The following is a 20,391-nucleotide window of genomic DNA, read 5'->3' on the forward strand; positions in this document are numbered from 1 at the left end:
AATGAATAATGTTTATGAATAATTTTTCTTAGAGGAGCACCCTAGGTCCTAGAAAGAAAAAAATATGTACTCCCAGCTTAGATGACAAGATGATTAGATTACTGTGTGAAAGTGTTAACAGTGCTATCTAGTCTGCATAGAGCACTGCTAGAGAAATTTGCTCTGTTAATAAGGTAGTGGAATCTGCAAATAATAAGGAAAGTGTACATAGTGCTGTCCTGAATGTTAACTATTTAGGTAGCATACTTCACTTTATATTATTCTTAAAACATAAACTAAAGGAAACTCCAAGCCATTTAATGTAGTCACCACCCTAGCCAGTCATTCTTTTGGCCACATTTTCAGTTAACAAAATATAATTGCTTACTTTAGCCTGCTTATGTGAGAGGCAAATATCCTAGGTGAATGGGAATAGCTTATTGGAGAAAAAATGCTGGATTTAGGTTTAATTATAAGTGATTTATACTTATAGAAGTTTACCTTCTGAAACTCCTTTTTTTGTATATTGGTAATTTTCCATTCCTGCAACTAAATCTTATTTTTTAAAACACAGTTGAAGTTTAAAGTAGCTAATTGCATTAGCTTAAGATATTTTTCAAGCCTGACATATAAAGTATAATAATTGTAAAGTAATATATTTAAAATTATTTCATCTAAAAACAGTCTACCCAGTAATTAACCTTCTTTGTGATCAGTTTGTATACACTTCAACACATTCTGAATTCATATTTATTTTCATGTCCAATTTGTTCATGTTTTAGGAAATTTGAACCTTTGATTTAAGAATATTTACATCTTGGTATAGATATAAAAGAATTCAAATTTAAAGTATTTGATGGGGGTGCCTGGGTGGCTCAGTTGGTAAGCATCTGCCTTCGGCTCAGGTTATGACCCCAGGGTCCTGGGATTGAGTCCCATGTCAGGCTCCCTGCTCAGCGGGGGGCCTGCTTCTCCCTCTCCCTCTGCCTGCTACTCTGCTTACTTGTGCTCTCTCTATCTCTCTGTCAAATAAATAAATCTTAAAAAAAAAAAAGTGATGAATTTTCCACTGCTTTACATTCTCAAGCTTTTTCTTCTTTCTAAAAATGTTTTAAATTTTATTTATTTAATTTTTGTATATTTTAATTTTTATTATAATTTTATTATGCTTTCTTTCTTAAAAGACTTTTTTCACAGTGTGTTTAAAGATCTTCCTGTTCATTAGGCAAATTAAATATTAGAGCAAATTAGATTAAATAGATTTTTCTTTCATCTACATAACAGTCTTTTTCCCCATGTTTTTATTTTGAGATATAAATGGTAAATGCCAAAAATCTCAAATGCATGGGTCAATGACCTTAAAAAAATATATACCCTGATGTGACCACCACCACTCAGATTAGTATATTGAGCATTACCTCTCCCAGAAGTTTCCTTCTTGTCTCTTGCCCTTGCTAGAGGAAACTACTTTCTGGTTTCTGTCACTGAAGACTCATTTTGCTAATTCTTGAACTTCATATAAATAAAATCATATAGTGTGTACTCTTTTGTGTCTGGATTTTTTTGGTCACCATAATTTTTGAGATCTATTTGGTTGTACACATCAGTAGTTGGATCTTCTTTATTGCTGAGTAGCACTGCATTGAATAGACCACTATTTGTTTATCCATTTTTCTGTCGATAAACATGTGAGTTGTTTCTAATTTGTACTTACTATGGCTATAACTGCTTTTTTACAGTGAATCCTATACCAGAATGAGATTAATGCAGTTATGTAGCTAGTGCAGGATTAAGAGTTAGCAAAAATCAAGACCTAAATTTGTTTTTTTAATCTTAATGTTATTTTTAAATGACATAAAATTTATTTTTAGACACTCAGTGCAATATATCACGGTGTTGAAAATCTTAAAAGTGTTAACTTGAAACAGTTGTGACTATTACATATTATGGGGATCAGTATTAAAATAAAAAAGAAGTGATGTTTTCCAAAACATATTATTTTGCTGTCAAAAAAGGTTTAGCAGATCTCTTTGTATGTATGTTACAGAGATACTGTAGTCTAGTAACTTTATCTTTTGATTTTGTTTTCAGGCCCTACGCATTTCCGCCATATTGGACACCGAACCAGAGATGGATGAGCATTTTGTTTGTACCTTGTTTAATCCGACTGGAGGTGCTAGACTTGGGGCACATGTTCAAACCCTGATAACAGTTTTGCAAAATCAGGCCCCTCTGGGCTTATTCAGTATCTCTGCAGTTGCAAATAGGTACAGTTTATTCATAAGGAAATTGTCACTTCTGAAGCTAGGTAGGAGATATCTTTTGACGTAAAGAAAATGGAGAGGGAAATTGATCTCTGACTCTTTTAAAGAAGACTTTTAAAATGAGCTCTGGCAGATGGATCCGAGAGGCGTTATGCCCTCCTGTAACAAGGAGCATTAAAAACCTAATCATGTCCTGTATAATGGTATTATTAGAATTCTTATTTCTTCAGAATTCACACTTTCAGGTAAAGGCTTGCACAATTTTGTATTTTCAATAATAGTAAAAAGCAAGAAATAATATAAAAATACTTAGCTGTTTAAACCAAATGAATGACTCTTCAAGCATATATTAACATGATTGTAGTTTGAAAATTCCTCTGGAAGCGACCACATATTTGTTTTTTTATTTCTTAGAAATACTCCAGTAGATCTAGTTTTAGTAATAAGCTAAGAATTTCTGGATTCATTTTCTTCCTTGTGATATGTTTTTAGTTTATATGAGAAGAAACTTAGGAGTGACAAAGCTTTATTTATTTTTTAGAATATATAGTATGATGTTACTGACTCTGAGTATGTTCTTAAGATCATAGTATAAGATTGTAGTGCTTTTTTAATCCTCATAAATGAATATTTTGAGCTGTAGAGTCTAATTTTCCAGTCATGTGATGTTTGTGGATGGATCTCACCTTGGCTTATGTAAGTTTAGAAGTATATTAAATATATGCTAGCAATGTGATATTTATATTTAATATGTAGAAATTATATTCTTTTTCTGCTTTCTGCAATCCATTTTTTTTAGAGCCACCTCTGTAGACATTGAAGAAGCCAACAGGACTGTGTATTTAAACGTGTCACGTGCTAATGGCATTGATTTAGCTGTGAGTGTGGAATGGGAGACAATATCTGAAACAGCCTTTGGCATGAGTACGTTTGGTTTCTTGCAAGAACAAAATTCTGTAACCAAGAAAGATTGCATGTATCAGATGTACATTCCCCCCCATCCCATGTATCTTATGGATCTGTTGAAAATGGAGAACAGATATCTAATTCTTTTATCGCAGCCACAAATATTTATTAAGAGCCTATCATGTGCCAGGCATGATATTGAACTTATGGTGTTTAGAATATAGGAGGAGACAGAAATAAACCAAATTAAGTTAAAACCAGTGTGTAGTTTAAAATTAGAAAAAATGTTTTAAAGGAGTAATTCTAAGTGTTATGAGAACATAAGTGACTGCTTCCTGGGAGTATCAGTGTTTGAACTAGGACTGAATGATGTATAGGGATTGATTCTACAAAGACCTGAGTTGTAGGGTCACTGGAGGGAAAGTGAGAAGCTATTCAGGCACACAAGTCTAGAGGCATGAAAGAGCCTATAAGTGAAGAACCGCCAAGTGGACATTGGAGTTAGAAATAAGGGGAAGTGTTGAGGTTGGAGAGCTAGGTAAGACCCGATAGTTCGAGAGCTTGAAGAATATGTTATGCACGTTAGTCTTTATTCTAGGGTTAACGTGATTTAGGCCAGCAGGAGGGTTGCCGTGTATATTTGTGGGGTGGTAGGATCACATTTGTATTTCAGAGATACCGTTCTTGGTACCATTCAAAGAATGAATTGGCACAGAAGAAGAGAGAGGATAAAGGGAGGCAAACAAAAGGTCAGCCCACATGCTAGCTAAGACTAGCATCTATTGACTGGGTATGAAGGAGATACCAGAGATGATTCCTAGATTTCCAGCTTCTATAGTTAGATGGAGAGTCATGCTCTTCAATAAGAAAGGGAGTACTGAATGAGGACTAGGTATTACTTTGGTGAGGGAGAGTAAAATATGTGTGATTTAACACATTTTGAATTTGAGATACTTTTGAGAAGACGTTTCTCCAGACTCAAAGGAAAGTCTCTCTTGCAGAGATTTGGAAATCTTCAGCATGTATATTGTATTTAAAGTCATGGAAATTGATGTAAAAACCTGGAAAGAGGGACTGTAGGTAGAGAAGGGAAGAGGACCCAGACTGAGCTTAGTAGGCTCAAACTGAGTTACTAAAGAGAGGAGGATGTTACTAAAGAAGATGGAGTAGACCTGGCAAGAAACCCAGGGAATGTGGGACTGCAGGCAGCCGCACAAGAGTGTTCAAAAAAGGGAGTGGTAACTGTGTCAGTTGCTGGTGTAGAAGCCCCCAGTAAGATGACAACCAAAAATATATCCCTTGTAGTTAGCAATAGAGAAGGAATAAAATAGCAAGAGCTGTTTGTATAGAGGGATAGGAACTGAATAACATTTTGAGTGGAGGTAAGGGAATGGAGCCCTCCAATGTATGCAACTTTTCAGGAGGTTTGACTTGAGAAGGTAGGACCAAGCAAAGGTGGTGATGTGGTGTAGGATTCAAGGGGGTTTCTTTGTTCATTTGTTTAGTTGGGAGAGACCTAAGCATATTTACATGTTGATGGAAAAGGCCTATTAAATAGAGAGAGATCAAATATTTAGAACAGAAAGGGATAGTTAATAGCGGTATGATTGTCTAAAAGGCAGGAGGAGGTGGAATCCAAAAAAGAAAGATTATGATTTCTACTTCAGAATTATCTCATTATTGTGTGGGATCTGCATGCATTTTTGGAAGTACTTGTAAGAGTATATGTTGGAGATTCTTAAATGTCAGCATTGTTTATTTTTCATTCACCATCTTCCTGAATTATGGTAGGGAAGCATCTGGCCAGATAGTCAGGACTTAATGTCAAACCTTCAGAGTCAATGCAAAAACTGCGGTGTACCTTTAAAAGATGACAAGATAGGAATGAAAAATACGGTTTTCTAGGAAAGGAAATCACTAGTAGGTAGTACATATGAGGCATTGACATGATTGCTTGAACTGGTAATCTGAAAATGATCAGTAATTTATAAGGGGCCTAGATTTCAACCTTGACATTTGTTCTTGCTGTTCACACCATTAGCTAAAGTTTTAAAAGAACTGTCTTTGGGAAATTGCTATAATAAAACATAGAGCTTTTTAAAAATTATTCTTCATGAGATAGGGATTTTTTGTTTTTCTCTGTTTAAATGTAGTACAAAATTTTAGGACATGTACCTGTGATAGCATGTTGATTAAAAACTTGACAGCCATTTAAAACAGATGAGTCTGCTTTGGCATTCTTAAATATATAACATGTAAAGTGAGGAATCATTGGATGGGCATAGTTTCAAATTAATAGTGTAAGTTTTTAAAACCCCACATTTAGCATGTTTCTATAAAACTGTATATTATTTTAAACATTTCTCAATTATATTTTCATCTTTATGAAAGTTAATAAAAATTTTGAGCATATTTCCCTTTAAAATATACATTTAGTATTTTATTTTACTTATTTATTTATTTTTTTAAAGATTTTATTTATTTATTTGTCAGAAAGAGAGAGAGAAGAGAGAGAGAATGAGCAGGGGGAGGGAGAGGGAGAAGAAGGCTCCCTGCTGAGCAAGGAGCCCAATACTGGACTTTATCCCAGGACCCTGGGATCATGACCTGAGGTAAAGGCAGAGGCTTAACTGACTGAGCCACCCAGCCATCCCACATTTAGTATTTTAAATACACTTTGGAAAAATCTACATGGGTTCAGAGTAGAGTTTTAACAGTTTGTTAAAAAATTGTTACTTTTAGTTATTTTTGAGTTCTCTAGCTTATATTTTCTCTGTCTGACAGACACGCACACATCATAGAAGGATCTTTATTTCTGGTAACAAACTCACTGGTCTTGCTGTTTAAGCAATAAACTCGGCATAGATAAAGTTTTGAAGGTTTTGTACATTAACAAATCATGATTTACGTATTTCAGGAGGAATGGATGCTGTGTTTTCCATAGTTCAGAGTTTTTTGGAGGCATCGGCTTCTGGTTGGTGTTTCTTTACTTTGGAAGATTCAATATATGGTGTAATGTTAAGAAAATTGTCTTCTACTATTTATCGATGGCAAGGGATTTTTATTCCACTTGAGGTAAACATCAGTCATTTTATAGTACATAAAATAAAATGTACACGTGAATTTTGGTTGTCTCATGAATTACTGTTATTTCTTATTTCCTAGGATTTAAATATAGAAAATCCTAAAACATGTGAGGCCTTTAATATTGGTCTTTCCCCTTACTTTGTGATTACTCATGAAGAAAGAAGTGACAAAAAGCCTTCTGTTAACAGTGTGTATACATTCACATCTGGATTCAAATTATTCTTGGTAAAAAATATCTTCATTTTCTGTAGATTGCTTTATTTAAAGGAAAAATCAGATTTGTAAGATTGATCTAAATGGAAGATAATATATGTTCTATATTAATGTGAAGTTTTTTTTTTTTTTTTGCAAGTTGATACACATTTTAGCAGAGTGTCTTAATCCAGGGATATTTTTGTTTGTCTTGAAATGATACGTAGGTATGCATACCTAGTGCTCAGAATGATTTTTTAAGTTTTGAACTTTAAATACTAACTCATACTATTATGGTATTCAGAGCCTTTCCTAGTAAAATTCTCCTTTAAATATTTATCCCCATGGTTTTGTCTTCCTTGCAGATACAAACAGTCATTATTTCGGAAACTTCTCAAGTAAAATATTTTGGTTCAGACAATCAAGATTATTTAATTGTCGCAAGTCAAAGAGATGATTCTGAGTTAACTCAGGTTTGATTGTTTTAAAGTGAATTTTTAAAAAAATGCTATATTTGAAACTCATCAAAGATGTAGTCTGTAAGTTTAGTATTAAAAAAACTCCATAATTTGGTTGTGGTAAAGTAGCAAAGTAGAATGTAGATGTTAATTAGTCACAGTTAATTTTTAAACAGTAGAATTATAAATATTGTTTTCAAGAGCCAGAGCAAGTGTAGTAATAAGCATGAACATTTAATTAGAATTTAATGGCATTGAAAAATGTTATGGAGAAAAATCACATAACTGGATAGGTGGTATAACTAAAACTTCATGATTAACATTGCCAGATGGGCACTTAACATCACCCCAGAAATTCCACATTTCTCAAGTAAACGACATCTCACCATCCTAATAATGCTTATTTGATAGTTTTCTCACTCCTCAGACTCCTGTACCTGCTTCTCATCTCCTCATTTTTACTAATGACTTTGAAGACTAAGAAAGCTTCTTTCTGGAAGGAGTTTAGTCATCTTGCCAAGACCAAATTCAGAAACCTTCTTGCAACATAGTTAGTTTTATTCCTCCATCCTGTTATGGAGGAAGCTTTCCTTCTATAAAAGCCAGGCTCCTCTGGCCATCAGAAGGTTTAGTTACTCCCTCTGTGTGTGGCATCACTAACATCTCTATTGGATTATAATAGTCTGCATAAATGCGCATCTCCAAGCTTCAAAAGGAATTTCTCTCCTCATTTCACCCCCTTCTACTTTGTTTTCTTCCTTTCCTCCCCTCTGTGGTAAGAAACCTTGAAGGAATTGTCTGCCTGCTTTGTCTTACCTCATGGTCACTGATGACAACTGGGTCACAAATTCACTGGATGTTTTTCTGTCTTTGTCTTAGGCTGCTTCCTGTTAGCATGTGGCAGTCACCTCATCCTCAAATTTCAGCCACTTCTCTTCATTTCTATGATACCACATGTTCTCCTCCTGTCTCTGTGCCGCCCTTCCCAGTCTCCACTGCTACTTCCTCTTCCCTTTTCTGAACTCAGATGTCTTGGAGTTGTCCAGGTTTAGTTTTAGTTCAAATTTCTTTCAGTCACTCCAGGTACTTCTATCAATCCTCTGTCTTTAGGTATCAGCTGTAGGCTGTCTTCCACTTTTCTTGGTAGCCTTTTCTCTCTTTCTAGACTTACATATCTAACTTCCTATTGGCATCTCCACATACATATGTTTTAAGTATCTAAAATTTAACATAGCCCAAACTGAACTTTGATTTTCTCTGTGAAACTTATTGTAGTGCTTGCTTTCATCTCAGGAAATGGCAGCCTCATAAATGCAATTGCACAAGACAAAATGCTGGCACACATCTCTCTTGATTATTCATTTTTATTCATTCACATCTAATTTATTACTGTTTTTGATTATATCTCCCAGTAATGTTTTGAAGACAGAGATTTCTTTCCACCTCTCTTTCTCTCTCCGTAGTCCAGCTTCCATCATTTCTTGCCCACGCTGTTGGAGTTGCTGCCTAGCTGGTCTCTGAACTTCTTCCCTGACTCCTCACATCCATTCTCCATCAAGGAGCTGGAGTAGTCTTTTAAAAATTAATTATTTCATGTTATTCCTCATTTAAAAACTATTCAATGATTTCCAATTATACATAGAATAAATTCTAAGTTATTTAACATGGACTATAAATAGCATAACCTTTGTTCTTTATCTACCCAGCACAGGATTGGATTGTCTGTTGTCCTGAGGTAATTGTCAGTATTGTCCCTTTTGCTCTGTAAAGGATCCCCATGATACATTATATGGTCATCCTGACAAAAGATATCTCATGACCTTACCTCTCCAGTCTTACTGTCTCCATTCCCTCAGGACAATCAACTTCCTTCTAGTTGGACTGGTCTTCATTCAGCTTATGACAAACATTTTCTGCCTTAGAAACTTTGTCATGTCATTCTTTGTAACTTTATTTCCCTAGTAACACCCATAATTCTTTATCATATCCCAATTGTTATTTTCAACATTTGTCACAATTGAATAATCATACATTTATTTAATCATTGAAGTATTTATCATTGGCCTTTTTAAAATTTTTTTATTGTTATGTTAATCACCATACATTACATCATTAGTTCTTGATATAGTGTTCCATGATTCATTGTTTGTGTATCATTGGCCTTTTCCTATCAGTTAGTAAGATCCATAAGGGGAGAGGCCACTCTGTCCATAACTCTTAGCATAATGCCAGGCTCACATAGTTTCCCAATTGTTGACTGAATAAATATAATTCTTCGTGCAATTGACCAGATTGTGTAAGAAACCAGTGGATTCAGGATTTTCTTTTAATTTTAAATATATGAGCACTCACCTTAAAACCTTGTGTACATTGCCACCTTCAGGACCAAAGAGTTTTGGTGTTTCTTTTTATATTCTATTGCTTAAACAGTAGGTAAGGAATATTATAGCATCAGAAAATTTCTTATCCAGATCTGAATTTTTCATATTTAATATGACTTTTCTCCTATTTTTGGCTTCCCCTTTCTCTTGCTGTGACCAACTCTTACCCAGATGCATATTTGAAATTGATTTATTTTCACATAACTTCTTTTTCACTTATTTCTCTGTGTGTGCTTATACACACACAAACACACACAGATAAAAAAAAAGAGAGCAGTGAAAGAGTATCAGTCCTGATATTTTCTCATTTATGAAAGTATCCTCCTAACTAAATAAAGGGGGGAGCTAGGAGACTGAATATATGATATTGCTTAAATTCACACAAATGCTAAATTCCTAGTCATGAAGGGTTTTGTATTTGAACATTTCCCACAGGTCTTCAGATGGAGCGGAGGAAGCTTCACATTACATCAGACACTCCCTGTCCGAGGTGTGCAGAGCATAGCCTTGTTCACCAGAGGAGGCTCTGTGTTCTTAGCCATTTCCCAGATTAATGCCAGGCCAAATTCCCTTTTACTCAGATGGTCTGGCAGTGAGTTTATTAACTTTCAAGAAGTGCCAATCAATGGGACAACACAAGTTGAAGCCTTGACTTCAGGCGATGATATTTATTTAATTTTTGCCAAAACTGTCTTTCTAGGTGAGAAGATAATAGTGTTTGTAATGCATATGTAGTTGTCAAAATTATCTAGCATTCATGTAATATGTTCTGTATGAAAATATGTAGCTCTTGGAATAATTTTTTGCTAATCCACTTCTTGATGGATGGTGTATCGACTGTCAGCTGCAAGTGGATTTTGGGAAAAAAAGACCATATTTTAAGCGATATGTGTATAATCTGTAGATTATGAGCTACTGCTTTAAAGTTATATTAAAATAAAATTGGGGATGGGCATGTAAAGTGGAAAGATCTATGAAAAGATATCTGAAGATCTTATTTCCAAAGTGCAGTGATGTTTTATATGACTATACTTGAGGAGCCATGGGTAATTTATAGCAGTAATAATTAGTGCTCAGCAACTTTTGATAAGACTATTTGAAAATATTCTCTGAATATAAATATGTTCTCTTCTGCTTAGTGGAACTTTCATGGGTAAAATTTCAACATTCCTAAAAAACAGAAAATGTGTCACTGTTCTTTCTTTAATATCAGATCATGATTAATCAGTGGACAGCCATTTGTGTACTTCATGTGGTAAATGTAAAAAGACTTTTGAAGTGTTTCCTATTAGGCTGTATTTTTGTTTAACTAAACTAATTTGGAGGAATAGCCACTAAATTTGTTTTTTAAATTAAATTTGATATTTTTATTATTTTTTTACTGTGTAATTTTGTCATTTTTTTCCTGTAACTTTTGCCTTCAGATTTGACTTTTATTCCATTATTGTAGGAAATGAGAATTCAATTGATATTTTCGTCTGGGAGACAGGACAGCCCTCTTTCAGATATTTTCAATCCCTGGATTTTGCTACTGTTAATAGGATCTACTCCTTTACACCAGCTTCAGGAATAGGTAAGGGTTTTTAAACTGCTAACTAATCTCAAATGCAGTGTGGAAAGCTAAAATAATTTTAATTGTATTGAATTAGAGATAGTATCACATTCCCAGACACTAGGTATTTTAATAAGGATGTAAAAATCAAGATCTTAACAGAAATATTTCTGGAAATCCTAGAAATTCAAAAGGACTACCACTTTTAAAATGGGCATTGTGCTTGAGAAGAATCAGAATTACTGAAATATGGCAGAAAATATTAGTTAAAGATATAGTAAGATAATATATTCTGTCTAGAGAAAAATGAAGAGTGGCATTACATATAGTAATATGTTTCAAATATGAAAATATAAGAGGATAACAGGTATCTGCATTGAAGTATTTTTTTAAAAGTCAGAAAATGATTGTCAGATCTCTGCAGTCCTTGTTCACTCTCCCATCCTTCTTCCAGTCTGATCCTTTCTTGGTTTTCTGTTCTTTAATCCACATGTTTTTAATCGGAAACATAAGCAATAATTTTATTCGGAGTGATTTCCAAAACAAAGTCTGTTAGTGAGAAACCAAGGGCTGAATTTGCTGCGAGGCCACAGGACCATTTCAGAGTTGGTGAAGAATCAGGTGGATGGGCCCATGGTAACAAGGCTCAGAAGGCAACAGTAGTTGGCATGGTGAGCCTGTGGGGCTGCCTCCCAGAGCAGGGATGAAGAATGCAGGGGACATGCTCAGTGAGTCAGCATGTTTCCTGTTGAGGTGCCCGGAGGAACTTGGCAGCCAAACCAAGTGACTCAGCCTGTGAGTCTGGATGAATCAAAGTCCCGCTTTTAAACTGAGACATAGCAATTTTGTATGAATTAAACAGCACCATTTATTGATTAGACATTATATGTAAGTCATTGTTTAAAGTTATGAAGAATTCCTTGCCTTCAGAAGTTTAATGTCTGGTTGGAGAAGCAAGAAAAATATTAAGACAATAATCCAAGATAGAATTCCAGTCCCATTTGCTCTGTGAATGGTAGAATTGAAGGGGTAAGAGGTCTCAGAGGGGAGCTTGAACTAGGCCTGGATAGGCTGGTAGGAAATGCTGTGGGTAGAGGGAAAGGGGTGAGCAAAAGAGAAAGATAGAAGTATATATGACGTTGCGGGCACAATGAGCAGACTAGAGTGCTGGGGATAGAGGATTTGACTCAGAATGTAGTGGTGGTAAGGTTGGAAACATATGCTATCGTCTATACAAGAAGGTCTGGCCTGTCAGGCTCAGGATTTGATCTGTGTTTGGATGGTTCATTGGTTCCCAAATATTTTTGTCTTAGGAACTTTTCACCCTCTTAAAAATTTAAAGATTTCATGTGGATTCTATCTACTGATATTTATTGTATTAGAAATTAAAGAGGAGAAATTTTAAAGATACTTATTAATTCAGTTGAGAATGATAGCTGTGAACTCATTACATGTGAATGAAAACAGCATGTTTTATCTGGATTCTCATGTCTGAGTCTGTATTCTACTTACTATAATATTATCCGTCATATGCCTCTAGAAAATCCCACATATGCTCATGAAAGAATGAGAATATTGTAGACAAATGACATCTTAGTATTACTACAAAAATAGTTTTGACTTCACAGATGCTCCTGAAGTGTCTCAGTGACCATGATGGGTTCAGGCACTACGCTCTGAGCATTATTGGGGTAGAGAAATCCCTCAAGGCATTTCAAAGGCAAGTGATGATCAAAGGCATGTTTTATAACTCCACCTAGCTTTGGTGTGCAGAATATGCTGGATGCAATAGTTTGCAACTGCCCGGGCAAGAGTTGATATAGAAGCCACTGTGGGTGGTTAGAGATGTGGCACTTGAAGAAATCGGTTAGAGATTTAGATTTTGGAGACATCGATACGTTCGGGTAGTTGGACTCATAAAAGCTAATATCTATAAAGTAAATGATATTGAGAAGAATAGAGGATTTAGCACAAATTCACGAGTCTGCTCTTGTTGTTTTTCTCCTAGGTGCCTGGCTGTAGCTTTCTGTATCAGGCACTGTAATCCTTAGCCACTGTCTCCTGCAGTCGCCTGTACTGCTAACCAGGACTCAGATCTTATTTATCTCTCACCTTTTATGGGTTATCTATCTCACTGTGCTTTCTTTCCATATGCCCTACCCCTCCTCAGCCCTGTGTCCACACCATGTTCTCCCGGACTCTGGTGTCCATGCATCTGGACTGTTACATCATTGTCTGCCCTCCACTCTGCTGTCAGAGTCCTGTGTCTGCCTCTGTTCTGAACATCCTCTCCGTAAATAACTTCTCTTTATTTGTCAGACTCTGACAGGCCGTGAATTTGTGATGTTATCCTGTGAAATACAGCTCTGGGGCTTTCTTAACATTTACTCAACAATTGATTTACTACAATAAATTATGTTATCTTTCATCATGTATTTGTTTAGTTTGTGTCTACTTGTTCTTTAATTCTGTGGCTTTATTATTTCTGCTTTTCTTGTACCTCAAGTTTTCAAGTGGACTAACTGTATCTACTTGAGTCACTTATTATAATTCAAAATAGTTTCCTAATGAATGTTTTTAAGGATGACAAGTGCTGCCTGAATGGGCTGTTAATTGAAGTTATAGAATTCCCTTTAAAGATTTTTAAAGAAATAGAATAGGCACACTTTCTAAAAGAATTTATGAAAAATTCTGCCAGAGGCTTGTTAAGGGACCCATTGTGAGGTCTTTTTATTTCTTTTGTTTCTGTGACTTGAGGTTGTAGAAGTATGAAAAGATTATAAGTAATTATTTAGAATGGCTTATTATAGATCCCCTGAAAGCTGAAATTATGCATTAAATAATATTCAAGGACTTTCTTATTTTGAATATGTCAAATATTAGATTGGAGCCATGACTGTGAGGATTACATATTTATTCTGCTTAATGACTTGACAGAGATTATTGGGTAGAAACTGAATTCTTTAAATGGAAAAGGAAGAATGAATATGACAAAGGCTGCAAGGACATACAAACTTATCTTTCCCTTCTTCCTTCTCTCCTTTGTCATTTAATAGATTTTTAAAATGCCACCTATGTACCAGGCATAGTGGTAGGCCCTGAGGAAACAAGGGTAAACAAAATCTTTTATACCCCCTGCTCTGAAGAAGTTTTAACTTCTTAATGCAATAGGGAAGGGAGACACGATGTATAATAACACAAATAAGTTTCTAACTACAAACAGATAACTGCTATCAGAGGATAAAGTGCTCTACTACCACAAAATGGAGAAAACTTGACCAGGTCTAAGGGATGCTTAGAAAGCTTCTGTAAGGAAGAGCCATTAATAAATCTGCTGGAAAGACACTCACCTCTACCCTTCTCCTTCTTTTCCCAACACTCTCCTCTTCACCAAAACGATCACCTTTGAAATCATCATCTGTGGAAATCATTTGGATGAATTCATCACTCTCTCCATCCCTGTGTAGTCACCATAAGAAGCCCAGGCCCCCTTGGGAGAAAGTGACTCATCCCATCTGATCTGTGCATGCTCTGGACCATATGAGCCCTAATTTCTAGACTAGGGACTCAACTCTTTCCTCCCCCAACTCCCCAAACCCTTCCACAGTGTCCCCCAGAACAGTTACGCTCTGGAACTTTTCTCCTCAGAATGTCCCTCATGTCCTTGAACTGGAATCCCACCCTGTCCTGAGGACGCTGCTTCCCACGCAGCCCTCTCTGGCTGTCCTATGTGTTACTGGTTTCTTCTCCCAGATCTCTTAAGTGCTAGGAATGCTCACTCTCGCACTCCGTCCTGGGACTTCTCTGTGTTCACTGACTCCTTAAATAATCTCAGCCAGTTGCCTTCCTTTGGGATACTTTTGTTTGTTTTTAGTTTTGCTAACTGGAAGGGAATTCTGTAATCAGTACCAGTTAAAATTCTGTTCCCCAGAGTAGAGACTTAAGGGTTTTTTATCCTTATAAACTCCTGACCCAGTTCTTTGAACAGTACAAATGGCTATTTTCTGAGAAAACGCTCTCTGCATACAAAAATGCAGATTTGAGCCCTGTACATTTCCTACTCTGAATGTCTCATTATCTATTTGCTGCCTTCTCATACTTATTAGATTGGGAGGAAGTGAATAGGGTATACCTCCGAGGATTAAGATACATAATCAGTGATGCTCAGAACACTTTATGATTTTGGTTGAGCCTGTAGATTGATTGATTGACTGAGACTGTAGAATCATTTAAACTTAGGAGATGTTGAGATCCCTCTGAAGAATTTGCTCTTTACTGAATATCTTCAGCTTTACAGAGCTGTATGAAAAATATATGATCATTTTTAAAAAGCAAGTTCATTAATAACATTTTTCTTAATTTTTACCTTTTATGCAACATTTACTAACCTGCAATAGTACTTAAATAATTACCATAAATAAACATAATGAGTAATTCTTGGTATTTAACCTATGTAACCTTATAGGCTAAAATTTTCATGGTTTCTAGTTCGATGTGCTGTTTTAATAACCAAATCCATCTTGGTTGATATCTTTATGTTCTGATATGTTTCTTCAGGTACTGGAATTTGTGCATGTTTCTGGTTGGTTTCTCATGCTTCTCCTTAGTTTTAAGTCTGAAGGTTACTTAGTGGCATGTACAATGTAGTAAGCTCCCTGACTCCAAATTTCCCCTTCTATACAATGTACTAAGCTCCTTTCCCCTCCATATTCACTAATATTTGCCGTTGCGTTGAATCAAGAGCACGTTTTCCTACCAACATTTCAAAAAGCGTTGGCAGCATATACTCTGAGATCATAAATTTGTTCAGATGCTTTGGTCTAATTACCACCTTTAAGAATTTATAAAGTGAAGGGGCACCTGGGTGGCTCAGTCAGTTAAGCGTCTGACTCTTGATCTCAGCTCAGGTCTTGATCTCAGGGTTGTGAGTTCAAGCGCCACATTGGGCTCCATGCTAGGTGTGGAGCCTACTTAAAAAAAAAAAAAAAAGGAATTTATCAAGTGAAAAGAATTAATAACTGTCTCTAGTTAATATTGAAAAATAAAAAAATAAACAGTGTAGAGAAATTAAGTATATTTTAAAGATCAACTCTATAGATTATGCATTAAAATCATAAATTTGAATGCTTTGTAGCAACACCTAAGAAGTGCCATATAAATACAGGATTAAGCGTTTCAATTAAGAATTTTTTTGTATTTAGTCTGTTTATAATTGTGCTCATCATGAATTCTTATGGATGGTGACTGGAATGGAAAATAAAAAAATGAAACATTTAGTTGTGGGATTATGCATATTTTTCACTTTTAAAAATATCCTACCATGCTATCCAACAAATAAATACCGAGATGAATAAAAGAGTCCACAATCCATTTGGGCTTTACTATCCAGTGGTTTCTTATTTATTAAGTGGATTGTGGGTTTACTGTTAGGCTGGTTTGGTCACTCCAGAGCATTTAAAAAATTACTATTTACATTCAGTTATTTTAAATAATATTTTGATTTTCAGAAATCAGGTCATATTTAGTTAATCCAGAAATCAAAATGGAACTTTGAGTGCAGAAAAGTTTTGCTTTGGTACCCTGATGGGGAGGGTGTGCGGTGACATTCACGTTTCACTGTAGTTGCCTTTTCTTTCCTTCCCACAGTCCACATCCTTTTTATTGGGCAAGCTACATCTGCTCTTTACTGCTGGAATTCAGAGCTGAATCAATTCTCTTTTATTCTGGAAGCCCCTTCTGCTCATGATGCAGCTTCTGTTACAGTAAAGTCCTTTAATTCAAGCAAGAGTTTAATTGCTCTAACGGGAGCTGTCCACTCACACATATATGAGCTGGCCTTCATCTCGAGTCAGTCTGACTTTATTCCTAGGTAGGTTCAGCATTTTATGCAAAATCTCTTTATGCTCACCATAGTTTTATATGGCACCTAATTTCTAAGTGTTTATTTAATGATTGGAAATATACAAAATATAAGAGTAATTTATAATCTAGAAATTTGGTTATATTCCATAGTTCTTATATCTATTTTATGAAGTTAATCAGTATTATGAACATTTTATATTATCATTTTATTTATGAAATATGATTTTTCCAAATGTTTAATATTAATCAGTGTTTCGAGAGTTTTATGGGTTTGTATATGTATATGCCTGAGATTTGTTGCAGCTGATTTACTTGATATACTTCTTATGCTAGTTCAGGTGAACTGATATTTGAACCTGGTGACAGAGAAGCTGTAATAGCAGTAAACATCCTTGATGATACAATTCCAGAAGAAGAAGAATCCTTTAGAGTTCAGCTTAAAAATCCCAAAGGAGGAGCAGAGATTGGTATTAACAGTTATGTAAAAATAACTATTCTGTCTAATGATGATGCCTATGGAGTCGTTGGATTCGCTCAGGTAAAGATCCCACACTTAGAAATCAAAATGATTTATTCTTTGTATTTATTTATTTATTTTAAAGCATTTATTTATTTATTTATTTATGTAGAGAGGGAGGGAGAGCATGGAGATGGGAAGGGCAGAGAGAGGGAGGAGGGGAGAGAATCTCAAGCAGACTCTCTCTGTGCCAAGCACGGAGCCTGATGCGGGGTTCGATCTCTTGACCCTGAGATCATGACCTGAGCTGAAATCAAGAGCCAGACACTTAACCAACTGAGCCACCCAGATGCCCCTATTCATTGTATTTATATATTAGATGTTGTCAGCACTCTGTCCTACTTTGAATATCTTCAGCCTTTCTCCTTTCTCTTTCCCCATTTCACCCTCTGCCCCACTCTGCATTTTATCGTGAACTTTACTGATGTCTTATAATTTCTATTCCTACACATTGAAACCTCTGAATTGACATGTCCTAAACTTTTTGTTGTAGTGATTCCTCTTACAGGATTGAATTTAAAATGTTACTAGTTGGCCTTAGTCCTGGAGTTTGGCTCCAGTGTTAGCCTTATCTCTAGGGGGTAATGATGAAGCAGATTCCAAATAGACTATATACTGTGTTTTGTCACATGCATCACCTACAAATGTATTACTGTCCTTTGTGTATTGAAGGAGAAAGAGAGAGAGAGAGAGAGTAGGGGTTATGTTTGTAACTGTACATGCATTGTACGCATGGAGGTGCTTTCTCCTGAAGAAAGAGAACTATGCAGATCTTACCAGGTTGACTTCCATGCTCGGACTTCATATTCCTTAGCAAAAGGACACCCATCTATATTGCATCATTTAGCCCAATTTGCCAACTCTTTCTTGATTTCTTAACTAGAGTTCTAGCTGCAGCTATCATGCGTTGTTCTCTGAAATATTCTGCAAGTGAGGAAAACTCAGCTAAAAGTGGTTTAGACACCAAAAACATGTCCACAGAGAAGCTGGGCTTCACGGTTGGATACTTTACTGTGTCACCATGGCTCAGATTCTTTCCATTTCTCCACTTTGCCAATATAAAGTTGATTCCTTATTTGGTTGTTTGAAAGCTGATGTTATTGTTAGGGCCACTGCTTTCTTGTTTATGTCCCACTGGGGAGAAAGAAATGTGGCACTTGGGGTAAGGAAGAGAGTTCCCAAAAGCCTCTAGAAAACTCTTCTTATGCCTCATTGGCCAGAACTAACAAAGCCATTCATTCATCTGTTCATTAATTTATTCATTCATGTAGCAGTTATTTAACAAACACCTACTGTGTACCAGATACTGTTTCCAGATGCTAGAGATATATCAAGAAATAAAATAGTAAAAAATCTCATATCCTCATTTCTCTGAATCGTGGAGGAGGCTAAGGGAGACAGACAGTAGACAAACCATGCGAGACATCTGTACTCTGTGTGATGGTAATAAGTGCCCTGGAGGAACGTTATGGAGGATAGATGGAGATTGTGAGGGCGGGGGTGGGGTTGTGTGCAGGGAAATAAAACATAGGCTATCAGGGAGGGTGGCACTGAGAAAGTGGCCTGAGGACGAAGGCCTGGAGGAGACAGGGGAAGAACATTCAAGGCAGGGGGAACCATCAAGAGGAAAGGCCCTGAAGTGAGGCCTCACCCATCTGGTGCAGCAAGGAGGCCACTGTGGCTGAAGTCAGTGTATGAGGGAAAGATGTGAAGGGCCAGGGCTCTGTTTCTGGCTTCCTCAGCAGTGCCCACAGGTTCATGACTTGCTAGGAGGACTCAAAGGACTCAAGGTTTAGTCATACTCATACTATGATTTATTACAGTGAAGGGGATACAAAGCAAAATCATCAAGGGAGAAGGCATGTGGAGTAGAGGTGCAGAGGAAACCATGGCAAGTTTCCAAGAGCTCTCTCCCAGGGGAGCCACGTAGTACACACTTAATTCCCCCAGCACAGAGCTGAATTCTGACAGCATGTGAGAGGTGTTGCCAACCAGGGAAGCTCCTTAGAGACTCAGGGCCTGGGGTCTTAACTGGCGACTGATGATGCGGGCACTCTCACCCTGACACATGCCAAAATTCCAGACTGTCAGAATGAAAATAGGTGTTCAGTATAAACCACACTGTGTGCACAGTTCAGGCACAGGGAGACAGTGTGAGTTCCGGGAATGGTGGGAATCTTCCCGGAACCCAACGTCCCAGACATCAGGTGAGGGCCAACTTTGGAGCAGACCTTCCAAGCCTAGCAGGGAGGCTGCTATGTGAATTCATGGCTGCACGAGCCCCGGGGTACCATCATGAAGTTCGTCCCCGAGGGAAAGGATTGGAGTGGAAGAGCAACTTGATCTGACCCACATTTGAAAATAACTATTCTGGCCATAGAATAGACTAGCTAGTAAGAAGGCGAGGACAGAAATAGACAGGAAACTAGTGTGGTAGTTCAGCAATAAACCACAGAGCTACAGGAAGCAGGCATTTGCCTTTCATGAGACATGGATGACTGTAAAAGAAGCAGGTTTGAGGGCTGGGATGAGTTTTGGACGTGATAGTGTCCTGAGCCAATTGCTTGCAAGTGTTGTAGGATCACCCTGTTATCCAGTCTGGCCCATCTCCGGAGAAAAAGGCAGGTCGGCTTCCTCTGAAACAGCTCTGCCCAGTAGAGTTAGAATGTGAGCCATGTATATAACTTTAAGTTTTTCAGTCACATAAAAAAAATAGAAACAGGTGAAATTATTTTTAATATTTTATTTTGTTTAACCCAATGAACCAACATAAAAATGATTGATGAAATATTTTGTATCCTTTTTTATATCCTTTCTTTCATACTTTGTCCTCAAACTGCAGTGTGCATTTTACACTTAGAGACCAGTCACATTTCAGGTGCTCAGTAGCCACGTGTGGGCCAGTGGCTACTGTGTAAGTGCAGCTCTAAGGCATGAGCTATGGTGGGGAAGATTAGGAAGAAGGAAGACCATCTCTGTCCCCACCACGTACTGACATGACTTGTTTCCTCACTTTCTTCAAATGACACCTTACCAGAAAGGCCTCCTCTGACTGAAAATTGTAGCTCCCCACCATCATTCTGTACCTTTTTATCCTGCCTTGTTCTTCTTTATGTAACTTATAATGGCCTTGTCTACTGTCACTTTCTTTTACCAGAATGCAAGGCTGTGACAACTGAGATACTGCTTTGTT

General features: G+C 36.7%; 1 protein-coding gene and 1 long non-coding RNA gene across 4 annotated transcripts in view; one reads left to right on the forward strand and one right to left on the reverse strand.

Moving 5' to 3' along the window:
* The window catches only part of ADGRV1 (adhesion G protein-coupled receptor V1), a 536,135-nt gene that overhangs the window by 139,808 nt on the left and 375,936 nt on the right, over nucleotides 1-20,391 (forward strand). For both annotated transcript variants that reach the window (XM_027605560.2, XM_027605561.2), the window contains 9 exons: nucleotides 2,071-2,246; nucleotides 3,043-3,167; nucleotides 6,067-6,224; nucleotides 6,315-6,461; nucleotides 6,794-6,901; nucleotides 9,703-9,967; nucleotides 10,718-10,840; nucleotides 16,466-16,688; nucleotides 17,015-17,219. In XM_027605560.2, the coding sequence (XP_027461361.1) occupies nucleotides 2,071-2,246; nucleotides 3,043-3,167; nucleotides 6,067-6,224; nucleotides 6,315-6,461; nucleotides 6,794-6,901; nucleotides 9,703-9,967; nucleotides 10,718-10,840; nucleotides 16,466-16,688; nucleotides 17,015-17,219 (1,530 nt within the window). The remainder of the gene's footprint in view (nucleotides 1-2,070; nucleotides 2,247-3,042; nucleotides 3,168-6,066; nucleotides 6,225-6,314; nucleotides 6,462-6,793; nucleotides 6,902-9,702; nucleotides 9,968-10,717; nucleotides 10,841-16,465; nucleotides 16,689-17,014; nucleotides 17,220-20,391) is intronic.
* On the reverse strand, nucleotides 8,271-14,668 carry LOC113929044. 2 transcript variants are annotated; one of them, XR_003522075.1, is made up of 3 exons: nucleotides 14,599-14,668; nucleotides 14,170-14,237; nucleotides 8,271-8,458 (listed from the first exon to the last, which is right to left on the reverse strand). It is a non-coding gene; the product is annotated as an uncharacterized LOC113929044 (long non-coding RNA). The 2 variants fall into 2 exon arrangements; XR_003522074.1 differs by having other exon boundaries at nucleotides 14,501-14,604.

The sequence above is a fragment of the Zalophus californianus genome, chromosome 5 (assembly GCF_009762305.2).
Source record: "Zalophus californianus isolate mZalCal1 chromosome 5, mZalCal1.pri.v2, whole genome shotgun sequence".
Taxonomy (NCBI): Eukaryota; Metazoa; Chordata; class Mammalia; order Carnivora; family Otariidae; genus Zalophus; species Zalophus californianus.